This window comes from Herpailurus yagouaroundi, unplaced genomic scaffold (genome assembly GCF_014898765.1).
Source record: "Herpailurus yagouaroundi ecotype Mexico unplaced genomic scaffold, PumYag 249, whole genome shotgun sequence".
NCBI classification, from domain to species: Eukaryota; Metazoa; Chordata; class Mammalia; order Carnivora; family Felidae; genus Herpailurus; species Herpailurus yagouaroundi.
The window spans coordinates 253116-268934 of NW_024412466.1; the positions used below are offsets into that span (position 1 = coordinate 253116).

Consider the following 15819-nt stretch of genomic DNA (forward strand, 5'->3'; position numbering starts at 1 on the left):
AAAGTGTTTAACTTCCTTTCTGACTTCTCCACTGACCCATTGATTGTGTTTATTTATATTTGGGAGACAGAGCATGAACAGGGGAGGGGCAGAGAGAGAGGGAGACACAGAGTCGGAAGCAGGCTCCAGGCTCTGAGCTATCAGCACAGAGCCCGATGAGGGGATCGAACCCACGAGCAGTGAGATCTTGATCTGGGCTGAGGTCAGTGCTCGCTTCGGCAGCACATATACTAAAATTGATCTGAGCTGAGGTCGGATGCTCAACCGACTGAGCCAGCCAGGCCCCCCCTCTTTCAGTTATTTAACATACACTGGGGTGCTCGACTGACTCAGTCGATGGAATGTGCAAGTCTGGATCCTGGGGTTGTGGGTTCGAGCCCCATGTTGGGTATAAAGTTTACATAAAAGTAAAATCTTTAGGGGCACCTGGGGGGCTCAGTCAGTTGAGTGTCTATTTGAGCTCAGGACATGATCTCACGGTTGTGGGATTGAGCCCAGTGTCAGGCTCTACACTGAGCATGCACCCTGCTAAAGATTCTTTCCTTCTCCTTCTGCCCCTCTCCCCAGCTTGTGCTTGCTCTCAAAAAAAAAAAAAAAAAAAAAAAAAAAAAAAAAAAAACTTAAATAAAATGCATTAATACTTGTTTTGTGGCCTAACGCAGACAATGGAGAATGCTCCATGTGCCCTGGAGGAGCAGGGACACTCTGTTGTCAGGGGCGCTCTCGTCTGTTGGGTCTGCCTAGTTTGTAGCCCTGTTCGTGTCCTCGGTTTCCTCGCTGGTCTTCCCCTAGCGGGTCTGTGCATCTTGAAGGCGACTAACGAAGTCTCCAACTGCCACTGGAGACCCGGCTATTTCATTTGACTCTGCCGTTCGATGCATTTGTAACTGTTCTACCTTCTTTATAACCCTGTCTTTTCTTCCCCGTGGAAAAATCTTGTTTTCACTGAATACAAACAAAGCAAGCTGCATCTACGTTGACCTCTTAAAAGTTTTTTTTTTTTTAATTTTTATTTGAAAGACACCGTGTGCAAGCAACGGAGAGGGCAGAGAGGTAGAAAGAGAACCCCAGCAGGCACTATGCTCGGCGTGGGGCCCGATGCAGGGCTCCACCCCACGACCCTGGGATCATGACCTGAGATGAAATCAAGGGTTGGGTGCTCGACCCACTGAGCCACCAGGCACCCCCGTGTTTGAGTTAAAGCGTTCACAGCCATCCCAGCTCTCTTTGGGTCACTGTTTCCATGGAGTGTCTCCCCCCATGCTTTTGCCTTCAGTCTATTTGTATCTTTGGAAGCATGGTGTCTGCTAGACAGTACGTACTTGGGTCACTGTGTTTTAGTCCATTCTGCCAAGCTCGGGTTTTGATCGAAGGGTTTCATCCATTTTATTTTACGTAATTACCAGTAAGACTTCTTTCTACCACTTTGCGAGTGTTTTCTATATGTTAATCCTTTTTCGTGCCTCATTTCTTCCAAGGACTTTTTTTTTTTAAAAACTTTAGTGAACCGTTCTCACTCTCTTCTCCTTTCCACCCACGTGTATCTTTTTGATAATTTCATCGTGGCTATCATGGGTGACATCCCGAATTTCTAACACTCTGGTCCACACATACAGCAACTGTGTTCACTAACATACACGACCTATCTCTGAGACGGCTCAGACCAGTCTGCTTCTGTAGCTACTCTCAAAACTCACGCTGCACACTGTGGGCCCCAAAACATAAACTTGTAATGATCTCCCATGAACAGCTTTTAAATCCTGGAGAATAAAAACAGGAGTGGCAGCCAAACACGTAACTGATTTGACGCATCACAGCCGCGTCTTAACAGAGCCCCGAGTTCCCATCCGGCAGCAGTTCCGCCCAGAGTCCTTGGAGCATTTCATGCACGTCAGGCCACCTGGCGACAAGCTATCCGGCTTTCCCCCGTTAATACCTAGAATTCTCCATTTCTGAGTCAGTTTTGCTGTACATGGAACTCCGGGGTGACAACTTTTCTCATCAAAGCATCATTCCATTCCCATCTTCTGGCCTTTTTTCTCCCTCACTGGGAGGCTGGCCTTGCCGTGGGTCTACACGTCACAGGTCACCACTCACGGCGGTCAAGACTCTCCCACCACTTATCCCAGGTCGTCTTGTGTTGATTCTACTAGGAAGTGTCTGACCTTCTTGAATTTGTAATTTACATCTTAGAACGTCACATTTGGTAAGCGTTCAGCACTGTTTCAAATCCCCTTTTGCCTGAGACCCCAACTCTAACAGACTTGTGGGGCCTGCGGAGGGTGGGACCTGTCCCTCGGGCTCTGTCCACGGCTCACATTCTGTGGTCTCCTCGCTGCTGTGGCTACTGAACTCTGATGAATCTCTCATTGCTGCACATTTCAGTGGAAGAGGATTTTTAATAATTATTCCCTCTGGTAATTTCTCTGGTAATCTCCGTGTGCTCGTAGTATTTCCCCAACTTCCCCTACTTCCATGTGTGTGTTCAAGTCGAGAACGTTTAATTTAGTTTTATTAGCCCTTTTCTAACAATTCTCAAGGCTGGACTGTCTTTAGCGACAGTTTTTAGCAACTAATTTTGTTCCCTTCATGGAGCCACACTTCCTTTTTTCCTCATGGTTCATTGGCTGTTGTCAACACTGACCGCGACGGTTCTACTGCTGTTTTGTTTCTGGGGAGAACGGGAGGTGGATGTTGCCGCTCTGCCTCGCCACAGAAATCTTTTCTCTACGCTGACCTTTCCAAGGTATCCGATTTTGCATTTTGTGAACTTCTGTCTTTCACGAAATACACAGAAGCTGATGAAAGAACTTGGGCATGGCGCTCGCTGGCTCTCTTTGCTGTGGGTCTGTGTTTGGGACAGGCCGCAAAGCACACCTTCCGCTCCCACCCCCTGATGCGTTATCTCGTCCAACCACAGGTAAGGTGCGTATGTGCTAACTTATGTATGGAGGATGGCAGGATTATTGGGCTGGAAACCTGACACCCCTGTGCACTGCAGTCACAAGCGCCCCAAAGCGACAATGGCTTTCTCTCAAACTACGCAAAGATGTTTCACAGTAAAGGACCCGTTTACCAACATAGGAAACAATCCACGTTTATGCTGCCTGGAAAGTCCGTTCTGTCGGGTGGTCCAGGAGCAGGATGAACTTGTCCACCCGCCCCTCCCCGCCCCTGCAGGGCCGGGGGAGGATCCCTGAGTCCAACATGTAAACACCACAGCCGGCCAGGTGCCCGGATTCGCAGGAGGTCACAAGTGCCCCCCCAGGACTCCCGGGTCAGGGCACATTCACAGACTCTGGAGACCCCGGGCTGAACCGCATGTCGGGCTGTCCCTTCAGCTCATCTCAGGACACGTGTGGGTCCGGGAGACCCAGAGCGGCCCCAGGGGACAAGCAGAGACACTGGGGCCACACAGAAGACGTTTGGGCATCAGGAATGTAAGTCATGATTCAAGCAGGAAGGTCCCCAGCAGGTGGGGCCTCGGGGATTCACGGCGCTGACCTCACGACACCATCCGACGTCACGAGAACCACAAGCCAGAAGTGCAAAGCCAGCGGCAAAGCGCCGGGCGCCCAGCTGCCCTGACCACCTCTGAGGCCCTGAGACGTCAGGCTCGGTAACCCCCTGGGGAATGTCATCAGCCTGACCCTGGAGCACGGACAGTCGGCCGAGGGGACACGCCGCGGCCAAGGTCAAGAGAGCGAACCTACCCGAGGCCAGGGTTCCGAGGCCAGGTACCCACAGACGCAAGACGTGTGAGGCCCCCGGGCAGTGCCCACGGGGGGGTCACCCCACCCTAGGCGGGGCCCAGATGGGCAAGGGGTGAGCCTCAGTGTTGAACACGTAGGCGTCCAGGCTGAGCAGGGCCGGGTCGTCGGAGAAGAGCAGGTACAGGTACTTGAGCGTCTCCCCCAGAAAGAAGCTCTCCATCTTGTCCCGGGGCTGGGGATTGAGGGGATCCTGGACGTTGCCGATGGAGGAATAACCACCCGAGGGGACCTGCGCGAGAGCGGAGACCGCGGCGTCACCACGGCTGCAGGCCCAGCCAGCTCCCCACGCCGGGCGCAGCCCTCGGGGGCGCCGGCGGCCGCAGGGCCCCCGGCCGGGGCCCCTGCGCCTCACCGCGGCACCCGTGGCCAAGGGCAGGGTCTGAGGCAGACGACCCCAAGGTCCGCCGGGGGACCGGCCCCCCGGGAGCTCAGCCGCAGCTCCTCCAGACGGGCCCTCAGAGACGCCAGCCGCCCTCATGCGACCCGACGTGCAGCGCGTGCTCCGGAACCCGGAGGCGGCCTCCCGAAGGCCCCCAGCACCTGAGGAGGCCGGGACCCACCGCCCGGCCGCCACAGGGCGTACGCGGGTCGGGTTTTGGCGCTCGCGCTCTACCGGGGTGGGTGGCGGGCCCCGGACACGGCGTGACCTCCGAGCCACGGCCCAGAGGGCGAGACGGGTGTCGGGGCCACGGTCACGGCGCCGTCTGGGGTGGGAAAGGGCTGCCCGGGGCCACACGGAGGATCCGGGAGGAGAGTCGCCCTGTGCACACCGGGCCACAGAGCCTGGTCCCCGAGACCCTGGGGCACGTGGCGCCGAACTCCCGAGGCCACCGCGAGCTGCACCGCCCCCACCCTCGCCCCCCTCTGGCTGCCCGGCTAGGGGAGCAGGGACTCGGGGCGGGGCGGGGCGGGGCGGGCTGGGCGGGGCAGGCGCTCACCCGCGTGTACTTGTTGAAGCTCTGCAGGATCTCCCAGCCCCAGTCCTGGTACTTGCGCTCTCCCGTGAGGCGGTGCAGGTAGAACAGACTCTCCACCGTCTCGGGCCGCAGCAAGTTGTGCCTGTCGGCCGGCTGGGCGGGGGGGCGGGGGAGCGGGGGAGGGAGGGATGGGGGACACAACACAGGCTGAGCTCGGCCACCTGGGGTGGGGGGTGGGGCGTGGGGGGACATGGGAGGAGCTAGGCCGAGCCCGCAGGGCGCCCCCACGCCCAGACCCCGGCCCGGCTCACCTTGACCTGCACGTCCTTGCGGTCGCTCTGGGGGTACAGGTTGAAGTGCACGATTTCGGGGCTCAGCCCCGTCTCCATCTGGCGGTTCATCTGGTAGCAGGTGTCCATGAGCGCCCGGGCCAGCTCCATGTGGTCGGCGGGCAGGCCGTGGTGGGCGCCCAGAGCCAGCGTCCCTGGCAGGAAGCACACCAGGTGGTCCTGAAACCAGAGCGGTTTCCTCACCACTGTGAGTCGGTGGCCACGTGGGGTGGGGGCGGGGGCGGGGGCCACACCGGGTGCAGGGTCCAGCGCTCCCTCAGGCCCCCCGCATCCCCAGGGGTCGACGGGCCTGAGCGGGGACTCCTCAGGGCCCACAAGGGCAGGAACGTGGAAAGCGACTCCACTACGGGCCCGGCCCCTGGAGCTCCACACGGGCAGGGGGGAGGGTGGCGGACGGACACCCACCTGCCAGGGGAGCGGATGCTGACCCGGGTCTGGCCCTGACCCCACAAACACTGATGGAGTACCAGGGGCAGGGGACAAGTAACTAGACCCAGGGCAGAGGGCAGAGGGCAGAGGGCAGGGAGGAGAGAGGGGAGGGGGAGGGGAGAGGGGAGGGGGAAGAGGGGGCAGGGGGCGGGGAGGGGGGAGGGGCCGGGGACCCATCACAGACCCCAGCCCCCCTTGCCGCACACCGCCGCACAGTCCATCGTCGACCTGTGAGGGCTCACGCCCCGCGACCAGAATCTGAGCCATCTCTCCAAGGTCCAGACTCGCGAAGCCATCGGGGGCCCAGAAAAACGGGTGCGTGCGGCCCCCTACGCCCCACCTGCATCACGACCGTGCTCACCATCTTGGCGCTGAAGCGGCCGTGGGCCAGCTCCCCCACAAAGGTGAGCTTCCTGGGCTCAGACCTGCGCAGCAGGTGCCTTTTGATTCCCTCGACGGCTTCGAGGTAGTCTTCCAGTAACCTGTGAACCGGCAGGCCCCGTGGGCTCAGGCCAGGTGGGTGCGCGGCCCGACCCCCCGCCCGGTTACCCAGGAGCGGGCACGTGGCCACGAGCTGCCATCCCCACGCTAGTGGCCAAGAGGCCTGGCCCTGTCTGGGTGGCACCACGCCAGCCTGGAGATGCAGGCTCGTGGCAGTCGGCGGCCTGGGGCACGCACGGGGCTGTGCCCGCCGCTCCCCCGAACGGGGTCGTTCCTCTCAGCCGGCCCCCGTGGACCACCCGGGACCCCACGTGCCCACCAGGGTTCTCTCAACGTCCCCACGTTCAGGCGTGGGGAACTCCGGCTCCCAGGCGTGATGCCCTGATCTCTGCCCGTAGGGGTCGGCCTCCTGGAGCTGCCCACCCCCAGCGGTCCTGGGCCGTGGTCACCCCCTGGCGTGAGACTTCAAGGATTTCCAGTCCCTTCACTAGAGTGACCTGTGTTTTCCCGACCGCACGACGAGGCTCCCCGAGGCACTGCCGTCTGGGAAAGCGCACGTCTGGAGCGTCAACCAGGCAGCGCGGGGAGGCCCAGGGGCCCCTGGCCACCTTCTGCTGGGGAGCGGACAAGCAGAGCCGCCTCCACAACCCCGAGGACCAGAGCTCGGCCGGTGAGCCGGGGGCCCCTCGGCCGGGCCCAGACCCCAGGCCCTGCCTGGCGCAGAGGGGCCGGGGACCTCCGTGACCAGCCAGGCGTCCTCTCTGGCACGAAGGCCGTGCCGGGAAGAGACACATCCCCCGCGGAGGGGCCGAGTCCGGGTCCGGCACGGCCGCTGCCTCCTGACCGAGAACTCGGGACAAGGGGAGCCTCGGGGACCCCGTCCCCGAGGCAGCAGAAACAGGCCTCACTGCGTCTCCTTCTTTCCGCCCTGGATCCACTGCTTCAACAGGTACTCGTAGTAGCTGTCGGCCCTGGCGCCCAGAGTGAACACTCCCATGTGAGTGAAGAGGCCGCTGTGCGTGTTGATGAACATGGGCACCAGCCCGTCCTTCTTCCCCGACAGGGAGTGCACACGCCTCGTCACCTCCTCCGCGGCCTCCTGGGACACACACACACACACACACACAAGGGGAGAGCGCGGGTGAGCCAGGGGGACGGGGCTGCCGGACCTCGGGCCAGCCGAGGAAGGCGGGCCTCGTCGGCTCACCCCTCCTCCGTGACAGGCGGGCCCGTTCCCAGCGGAGGACGGAAGAGGACGGAAGAGGCCGGTGTCCCGGCCCACGGCGCTCCCCTGCCCGGCTGCACCAGGCAAGGGCTTCTGAGGGTGGCCCCAGCCACGCGGCAACCAGGTCCCCACCCTCACACGCGGCTGCCTCGATGAGCGGGCAGATGCCGAGGGCCCCGAACACGGGGCTGAGCTCCTCCTCCTGGCAGGGGACCGTGTCTGAAGGCCACAGCCGCGGTCCCCGGGACCTCCTGCCCAGGCGTGGCCGTCTGCTCCCGCTCGCTGGAGGGAAGGCAGGCGCGTCTGCTTCCGAGCCCGCGGTCGCGGCACACCCGCCCGCCGATCCTGTTCATCCTTCGAGACCCAACCAACCTCAGCTCCTCCCGGGCAGCGCCACGCATCTGTGCTCCATGGCCCTGTGCGCGTTTGCTCACGGCGCTCGGGACCCTGCCTGGGGAGTGACTTCCTGGCCTCCACCCGCCACGTACGGCCCGCCCCTTTTTACAAAGTCCTCTGAGGCAGGAGCGGCTTCAATTTCCCTTGGGTCTCCGGCAGCTACAGAGATCCGGCATCGCAACGGCGCCCGGCCGGCGTCTCAGAGCAAACAGAGAGACGCTGAGCTTCCGGAGTACGAGCCAACGACAGGAAAGCCGCTAATCCGCCGACAGGCAGACAGGCACCCGGACGCCCACCTCCACCCGGGAGATGAACACGGGGCCTGCGGGCGTTTGGAAAACGCCACACGTCATCAGGACAAAATCCACAGCCCAGAGGAGGCACCCTCACGTGCCCACCGCGAAGGCTACCGAGAAAGACCGGAGGACAAGCGCGGGCTGCCGCGGAAAAGCCAGAGCCCTGTGTGCGTGCGCCTGGAACCTTCTCCCGGGAGCGCCGCTCTTACCACCCCCAGCTGCTCCTCAACGCACGAGAGCCCGGACAGCACGTGGTCCGACCGCACGATGGCAGACCACCGGGCCACGAAAAGGGATGCTTCGGACACGTGCTACGACACGGGTGCGCTTCTCCCGGACGCTTCCAGCGCGGACGAAGACGTCACGCGTGGCGACAGAACCGGCCACAGACGGCCCACGCCGTACGTAGGACCTCACTCACGCCGAGCATTCCAAACAGAGAAAGCCACGCACGACAAGTGGATTTGCGGCCACCGAGGCAGGGGGCCCGGGTGGGAGCGCTAGGGTGCGCTGGCCTACTTCCTGAGGCGAGGACCTGGTTCTGGAATCAGACGGTGGCGGCCGCTGCCCACGTGGGACTGTGGCGCGGCGTTCGAGCCAAGAGGCAAAACTTGCTGACGTTCAAATCGCAGCTCAGGTTTTTGAGGCAGAGGAAGAGTGACGAGGCAGAGCGCCAAGCCAGAGGGTCCGCCGCGTCCTGGAGACTCACCCACAAGGAGAGGGACCCCGGCCAACGGGGTCGGGGCGAGGGTCAGGAGCGAGGTCCACAAGGACCGTCAGCGACGGGCTAGCGAGGCCGAAACCCACGACCGTGGGCCCCTGCCTCGCTCCCGGCACGGACCACCCCCGGGGGCCACCAAAGCACGAGGCAGGGGGCAGCTGGGACCCCAAGGACACGGGCCCGCGCTCGGACTCAGCCCCCAGTCGACACCCTTCCCGCCCGCGCAGCTGAGGAAAGGCGAGGAACGAGGGACCGGAAAGCACACAGGACGGTGGTCCCGCGGCCCGGGGTCAAGTCCACGCACGCCTCCGCTTGGTGTGACGCCTCCGGCCGGCAGGCCGGCCCCCCGTACCTGAAACTTCTTACTCCCCGTGAGGCGGGAGAGCTCTCGGAACTCCAGCTGAATGCTCGTGACCTCGGCCACCGTGCTGTCCGAGGTCCAGCGGGGCGGGTGGGCGGCTCCGGTGCCGATGTTCACGTCCGAGTATGGGATCCTGGAGGGCGTCTGGAACGCAGGCAGCAGCCGATTCCCAAAGTCTTCCTGATGACGCGACACGACGAGGACCGAGGTTTCCCGTCACACGCCAGCCTCGGCTCCGTTCCACGACGCCCACCCTCCCGCCCCACCCCCGCCACCCCGCCACCCGCGCTCACCCCCGTAAGCGGACACGGGACCTCACTGGCTTCACGTGGCCTCGGCGCTCAACAGCGGTGAGACCGAGGAGCCCCGAGAGCGCTTCCCCACGGGTCGCGACGGTGACAGGGACCTTCCCACGCACGTGCGCGGGAGCGAGACCCAGACGACCGGGGAGACGGGAGACCCGGAACAGACCCCCGCGCCCACCCCCCGGGGGCCCCTCGAGCCGCGGAACCTCCACCGGCGCCCGGACACTCACGGCCTTCCTCAGGAAGAGGTCGTCCCCGGACAGGTGGTAGGCGCTCAGAAGGCCGCCCAGGATCCGGATCGTGCTCTCGAACAGGTTGACGTCCACGTCTTTCTGAAACCGGAGCTTCTTAGACACCCACTTGCGGGCTTCTTCAAACTCTGCGACGGGAGACGGGGTGGGAGCGGCAGTAGGTTACAGGTCCCGGCGCCCCCGTGACCGCTCGCTGGCTCTGGGGCCACGTGCGTCCTCGTGTCTCTCTCTCCCGAGGGGCCTCGCCATCACTTCCCACGGCAAGGGGACACACCGCGGGGCCCCCTGCACCCGGAGGACGGGCAGCCAGCGAGCCGTCGTGAGCACCAACGCTGACGGGTAAAGGCCACGGCACAAAGGGCCACGTGAGTAACTCAGGGGGAGCCTCTGGCCTCTACGGAACACCGGAAATGGGCTCCGAGAGACCGATTCGGAAGTACCCAAAGACCCGTAGCCTCAACCACACCCCGTCCACGTGGCCTGAGAAGGGTGTGATGGAGAGACCCGGGACGCCGATGGCCTCATAGGATCACGTGCCGCCTCCCACCAGGGAGCCCCTCTCCGGCTAGGACGGGAGCACGGGCTGGAACTGCCCCCGGACGCCAGCCCAGGCCTTCGGCCGGGAGCCGAGGGGGCGACTGCCCTGAGCGTCCCCGGGACGCCTGCCATCAAGGGACAAGGCGACTGCCTGCCGCCCAGGGGAAGGGAGAGCTCCTCAGACGGAAACAGTGGCGTCTACACCCTCCAGGGCACGGCTCGCTCACTCGCGCGCCCAAGCGTTGCACCGGGGGAACTTGGCCGCGTGCTCGGGGACGAGCAGGTACCTCTTTTCAGACCCAAAATCCACATGGTGTCCAGGGCGTCAATCAGCGTAAGTCCCAGGCCAAACCACTCGCTGAAGGACCTGGACACGGGTTTCAGCTCGTCGTGGCCCCAGGCGAACTTGCGGTAGCCGGTCCACGCGTGGCGGAAGGCGTCTATCACGGCCCTCTGACGCTCGTTCGGGGAGGCTGGGAGGAAGACGGCGGGTCGTGGGGACCGGAACCGCCCGGGGTTCAGACACCGCCCCTCTGCAGCCCCAAGCCGCGGGGGCGCTCAGTGGGGTGGGGGGACACCGTCCGGGGCCGCGGGTCAGCAGCGGACGACCCCAAAGATCGGGGCGCGGCGCCGCCGGGCTCGGGGCCGCACGGCTGGACGCGGCTGCCAAGGTGGCGAGGCCTCCAGGGCCCACACGCGACGGCTCGGCCTCTCATCCGCCTGGCCTGCGCCCGTCCGCCTCCGCCAGACGCCCGGCGGGCACGACTCTCTGGAGCTGCGGGGAACGCGCGGTGGGCGGCGGTGTTTGAGGCAGCAGACCGGTGCCTGCCGCTCCGCCACGGCAGCCGCGCTGTGCAATCCGGCCGGGGGAGCATCCGACGTGGCGGGCGGGCGGGCGGGCGGGCGGGCGGGCGGGCCCCGGTGACCTCCACGAGAGCGCCTCATCTCACAGGTGCCCGCGTCGCGCGTCAGCAGCTCTGGGTGTTTTCGGGGAGGGAACAGCGTGTGGCAGACACACCCAAGGCCGCCCTGGGGCCCTTCCAGGGTGGCCTTGACGCCGACCGAGAAGGTTTCTCCCCTCCACACAGCCGGAGGACCAGGCACGAGTTACAGGGCCACCGGGCGGACAGAAACGTGGGCGTCGGCGGCTTCGCGACACGTGTCCTCTCGGTGTGGCCCGAGGCCCAGTCGTGTTGGTATCTGCGGCTCTGACATCGGTCCTCAGAGCCCCGCGATCGCTCTGCCTCCCCCCACACGCCCGGGCCGCCCGTCCGGGCTCTGGGCGCCTTCTTCCTCCTCCCCTCCTCAGTGGCAACAGCGACAGGACCGGAGGGTCCCAGCCCGGGCCCCAGGCTCGGCTGACCCGGCGCGAGCCCCCGCTCCGGGAGGCAAATGGCCGTGGCCGCTGCCGGCCTAACCTCGGTTCTCCCGTCCGTGGAACGGGCCTACGACAGACCGATGACCTCAAAGGCCGCCACGAGAACCAGAGCAGACAGGCCGCACGGAGCGTACAAAGCGCCAGTGCCCCGGGGGCCCTCCACTACAGGTGCCAGAACGCAGGACCCCAGGACCCCACCGAGCCAGGGCCGTGTCTTCGCTCTCCCCAGGCCCCGCGCTGGCACGGACGCGGGCAGTTCCCGCACAGGCGGCCTGTGGCTGCCGCGACGGGCCTGGGACCGCGGGCCGCCGTGGAGCCCCGTGTCCTCCCCGAGGCTCTACAGAGAGCTGGGGCCCGCCCGGGTGCCCAGCTGGGTGTCCACGCGCCCTCTCCGTCACCATGTCCGGGTGAGGCCCGACGGGGCGCCGGCGGGGCCTTACCTGGTTGGTTCTGAATCCCGGGGGCCTGTGAGGAAGGCTTGGTGGGGGGGCCCCCTGCCTTTCTCGAAGGGGGTTCGGTGCCCTGCTCCGGCTCGATCACTGCACCCCTCCAGCTTCAGGGAGAGGAGGAAGAGGAGTCAGCCGGCTCGAGGGCAGGGATGCAAACGCCCGCGGGCACAGCCTGGCTGGGCTCGTGGCGGCCCTCCGCTCCGTGCGGCACGACGCGGAGAAGGCAGGGCCCCGCCCCCACCGGGGTCCCGCTCTCTCCACTGTCTGCTCTGCGAGGAGAAGCCGCTTCAGACAGCGCGCCGATCCTATCCCTTTGTTTTTCAGGAAACGTCAAACGGACCGGCCTCTGCGCATCTAGCGACCCGTGCTGCCTCGTCTCTGACGCTCCCTGTACCTGACCACCGTTCTCTGTGTGCTCTCTTCCTGACGAGCGTCGCCCACCACCTCGTCCCTCCGCCTCGTGTCATCCTGCCTCCGGTCCTTGGAGTCTTTGTCGGGGGCTCTAATCTGCAGGTTGGGCGGTCCCCGTCGGAAATGCCTCTGAGGCTTCTAGATCGAAACGAGAGCCACTCGTGAAAACAGTTCAACGCCCCAGGAGCCGCCACTCCGTTTCCACCTGGGATGCTCTCCCTATCAGACCCAACCCCACGGACCGCGTGGAATGGCTGGTGGCGCACGGCCCCCGGAGGAGATGCCTTCCCGCTCCCACGGCAACACGCAGATTTGGCCAGAAGATCCTTTCTCACCATCCCCGGGCCCTGACCAACCGGGGCGGAGACTGTGCCAACGGGCTGGCGCAGCCCTGGGCAGTGGGTTAGCATCCTGGCCCAGGAGGGTTCCAGGCCGTCACAGGCCCTAAAGGTAGCGATAAAGGGTCAGAGCCACGTCCCCGTGGATGGAGGCGCAAAGAACGCTGTCCCGGGCCCGTGCCCCAGGACCCCCACCCTTCGTGCTCAGAACCGGGCGGCCAGGGCACCGGGTCCAGGGACGGAGCGCGGGGGCCCAGGCGTAGCCTGTCGTCAGCGGAGGGCGGGAGGAGGCCCCTCCTCCGCAGGACACAGCAAGGAGGCCGACTCAGGGATCGAGCACACCTCTGCCGCTCAGGACCCACAGGACCCGTGAAGAGGTCCTCGTTGTGAAGACGCCAGTGCCACGGAGCCGGGACCCCCGTGGCCAAGAGGACGGGATCTGGCCGCGCGCAAAGCACCGGGGCTGCCCCAGGCCTGGGGCACGAGTGCCGGAGTCCGAGCAGCAGGAAAGGTCCCAGCGGCCCCGCCACAGGGGGCCCCGCGCCCCGAGGCCCGGACCCGGGGAGCCGTGCACACCGACCCCGGCCGCCCCCACAGACGGGATCACGGGCCTCCCGGGCAACGGAAGCGTGTCTTTCGGCGGGCAACCGTGCAGGCGGGCTCTGCTCCCATCGCCGTCACGAGAGCCCAGGTGCACGAGAGCGGCCGAGAGGAGCGAGAGACGTGCGTGTCGGCTCCACGAGGGAGGACGTGAGCCGTCTGACACACAGCCTCCGAGTAAGACGGTTTGCAGAGAGGCCTCCTGGCCGCTCCCCGTGGGGCCTGACCCCAGCCCCCTTCCCCGCCCACGCCCTCTGAAACCGCAGCTCCCCCTGCCTCGGGCGACGTCACCGGACTCAAGCCCTGCTCTCCCGACTCCACCCAGGACCAGCGGCTGCCCGGTCTCACGCCGCAGTGCAGCGTCCCGTCCCCAGCCTCATCCCTGGAGGACACCGCGGCCACCGGCCTGCTCCCGCCGGCCTGCAGCTCCTCCAGACAAGGGGCGGGTCTGTTTCGCTCACCAGCAGGTATCCCAGGGGAAGGAAGGAGAGAACATTCCTCCTCCTTGCCCAAGCGTCATCCCACTGGCTCAGAATAAGGGGCGCAGGGCGCGAACATCAGACAAACAACAAGGGAAAGAACCGCTCCCCCGTCCGTGTGGAACGTCGCGCGCGGTTCTGAAACGCCCGTGGGACCGACCCCGGTCGCAACCCCACGTGGAGTTCACCGAACGAACCTGGGGTAAAAGCCCCGGCGAGTTTTCTGGATTAGCATCTGCCTTCTGAGGAGCCGGCAAGACGGGCGGACCTGCTGGTCTCACCTTCCGCTCTTCCGCTGACCTGCCATCCACGGCTAAACGAGAGAACAGATTTTATCCCAAACGTGCCGCACAGCCCCAAGGAGAGCCCGAGCGAGCGCGCGGAGGAACACGTCTAGGTGGGCGCTCCTCACCACGAGAGGACACCGTGAGACCTGGGGAAGGTCCTTCAAACCAACTCGAGAACGGCCAAGGGTAACCAAACCTTCCTCAAAGCACTCGGCAGCTTCCGTCCTGCAGCCCAGCCCACACGGACCTCCCCTCAGCGGCTTCCCTTCCAGGAAGCGCAGACGCTGGCCTATGTGCAGCTGTCTCCAGCCGCCTGCAGCAGCTCCCGAGCTTTCCTCCCCCACAGGGGTTCCCTACGCCCTCACCCAGACTGCCCGGCCGCTCGGAACACACGGTAACACGTGTCAGGAAGTTCAGGGAGCGTGTCTGGACGGGGCACGCGACCTCAGGACCCGAACGTCTCCGTGAGGCACAGAGGACGGAGAAGCCGGCCCTTACACCGGACACCCAGGAAGCAGGCGGGCAACATCACGTTAACCCGAGCCACGTTCTAGCAGGGTGGCTAAAGACACTCTCCGCTCCTTTTCATCTGCGCTTCTCGCCAATTCGCGGACGCTCCAGGCGCTTAAGGCGCACGGCCAGACTGCGCTTCTGCCCAGCCACCCGCAGTCAGTGACGCACACGCATGGGGTTGAGGCACACGCGCAGCCGGTACCTCTCCACTGGTCAGCCACGCTGATGTAGGACAGGAGCCCGCAGAGCAGGAGAAACGTGAGGAAGAAAAGGATCACGTTGCGCTGTAATCTCGACAGCTGCTTCCATTTCTACGGGACGGAAAACAACACAGCTGGGACCCGTGCGACCGCTGCAAATTCAGGGAGGACAGTGGGTAACTCCCAAGGTCCGGTTTCTGAACCGGGGGAAGCGCCCCGGCGGCAGAGACTGACGAGCCGCGGGGATATTCCAGACGGTATAGGGGAACGGAAATAAACAACAGACGCAGAAGCCATACGTGTCCTATCGCAGGGGCCGTGAGGAAAGGCTCGCGCGACGCGCGTGTTCCGTCTCAGGCAGCCGGCGGGACCCCGCATCTGCCCCGATGTGGGGGTGTCGATGCCCTGCAGCCCGAGACCGCGGGGCTCCTGACCCACCGCACCGAGGGGCAGCCTACAGCTTTCCCCCTCCCCGACCCCGCCCCGCCGAGCGCGGGCTGTAAAGACGGCCTGCGGCCGGCGACCACCGCTCCCCGGGCCCGGACGAGCGCCTGCGCTCCAGGCAGGGGGCGGCGGGCGGGCCGCGGGACCCCGGCCCGGCGCCGACCCTCACCCTCCAGCACGAGCGCCGCCGCCAGCTTTTGCTGCCGTCGTAGCTCTGGCCAAGGCTCAGCGTCACCGAGATGAAGTCCCGATGTGGCGCCGGCGGCGGCGGCGGATACATGACAGCGGTGGCGGCGGCCCGGGCGACCCCGCCCACTGGCGGCGTCAGGAGGCCGGGCTCCGAGAGGCGCCGGGGGCTTCGCTGGTCCGACACCCGCGGGCAGCCATCGCAGCGCCGTCCACACCCCGCCCATCGCGCGCGCGGCCAATGCGCCTGCGCCGCGCCCTCCTAGTCCCCACCGCGCCTGCGCCCGCCCTCGTGGCCCCCTGCGTGTGTGTTTACGTCCCGCCGCGTCGGCGCACGGCCGCACCCGCGCCGTGACGCGCTTGCCCGCCCGCGCCTGCGCGCAGCCCGCCGGCGCAGACCCTGGGACTCGGCTGGGTACCGCGTCCCCGGGACCGGCCGGCTCCGTGGGGTTGGCGGGACGTCCGGCGCCGCCCCGCGCTCCCGCCCCGGGGCTCGACTCCCGGCCCCGGGCTGATTTCCCGGCCCAGAGCT

At 65.2% G+C, this 15819-nt stretch overlaps 1 protein-coding gene across 1 annotated transcript; it reads right to left on the reverse strand.

The window, feature by feature from the left end:
- Positions 1 to 972: 972 nt before the first annotated feature.
- Positions 973 to 15522, reverse strand: MAN1B1 (mannosidase alpha class 1B member 1). Its single transcript, XM_040460192.1, has 13 exons — positions 15271 to 15522; positions 14660 to 14768; positions 13855 to 13970; positions 12224 to 12378; positions 11821 to 11933; positions 10290 to 10475; positions 9445 to 9593; positions 8901 to 9089; positions 6819 to 7009; positions 5831 to 5951; positions 5002 to 5199; positions 4712 to 4843; positions 973 to 4002 (listed from the first exon to the last, which is right to left on the reverse strand). Exons 1-13 carry the CDS (start codon positions 15379 to 15381, stop codon positions 3790 to 3792), a joined length of 1983 nt encoding a protein of 660 aa, XP_040316126.1. The 5' UTR covers positions 15382 to 15522; the 3' UTR covers positions 973 to 3789.
- Between the last annotated feature and the right edge of the window lie 297 nt (positions 15523 to 15819).

What these genes read in the sequence shown, in the direction of transcription:
- MAN1B1 (XM_040460192.1), bottom strand. Translation starts at nt 15,381, where the DNA reads ATGTATCCGCCGCCGCCGCCGGCGCCACATCGGGACTTCATCTCGGTG. An exon ending in ACACAGAGAACGGTGGTCAG is followed by an intron (nt 11,934 to 12,223) that starts GTACAGGGAGCG and finishes CTCTCCCTGAAG; the next exon opens with CTGGAGGGGTGCAGTGATCG. An exon ending in GCAAGGACGTGCAGGTCAAG is followed by an intron (nt 4,844 to 5,001) that starts GTGAGCCGGGCC and finishes CCCCCCGCCCAG; the next exon opens with CCGGCCGACAGGCACAACTT.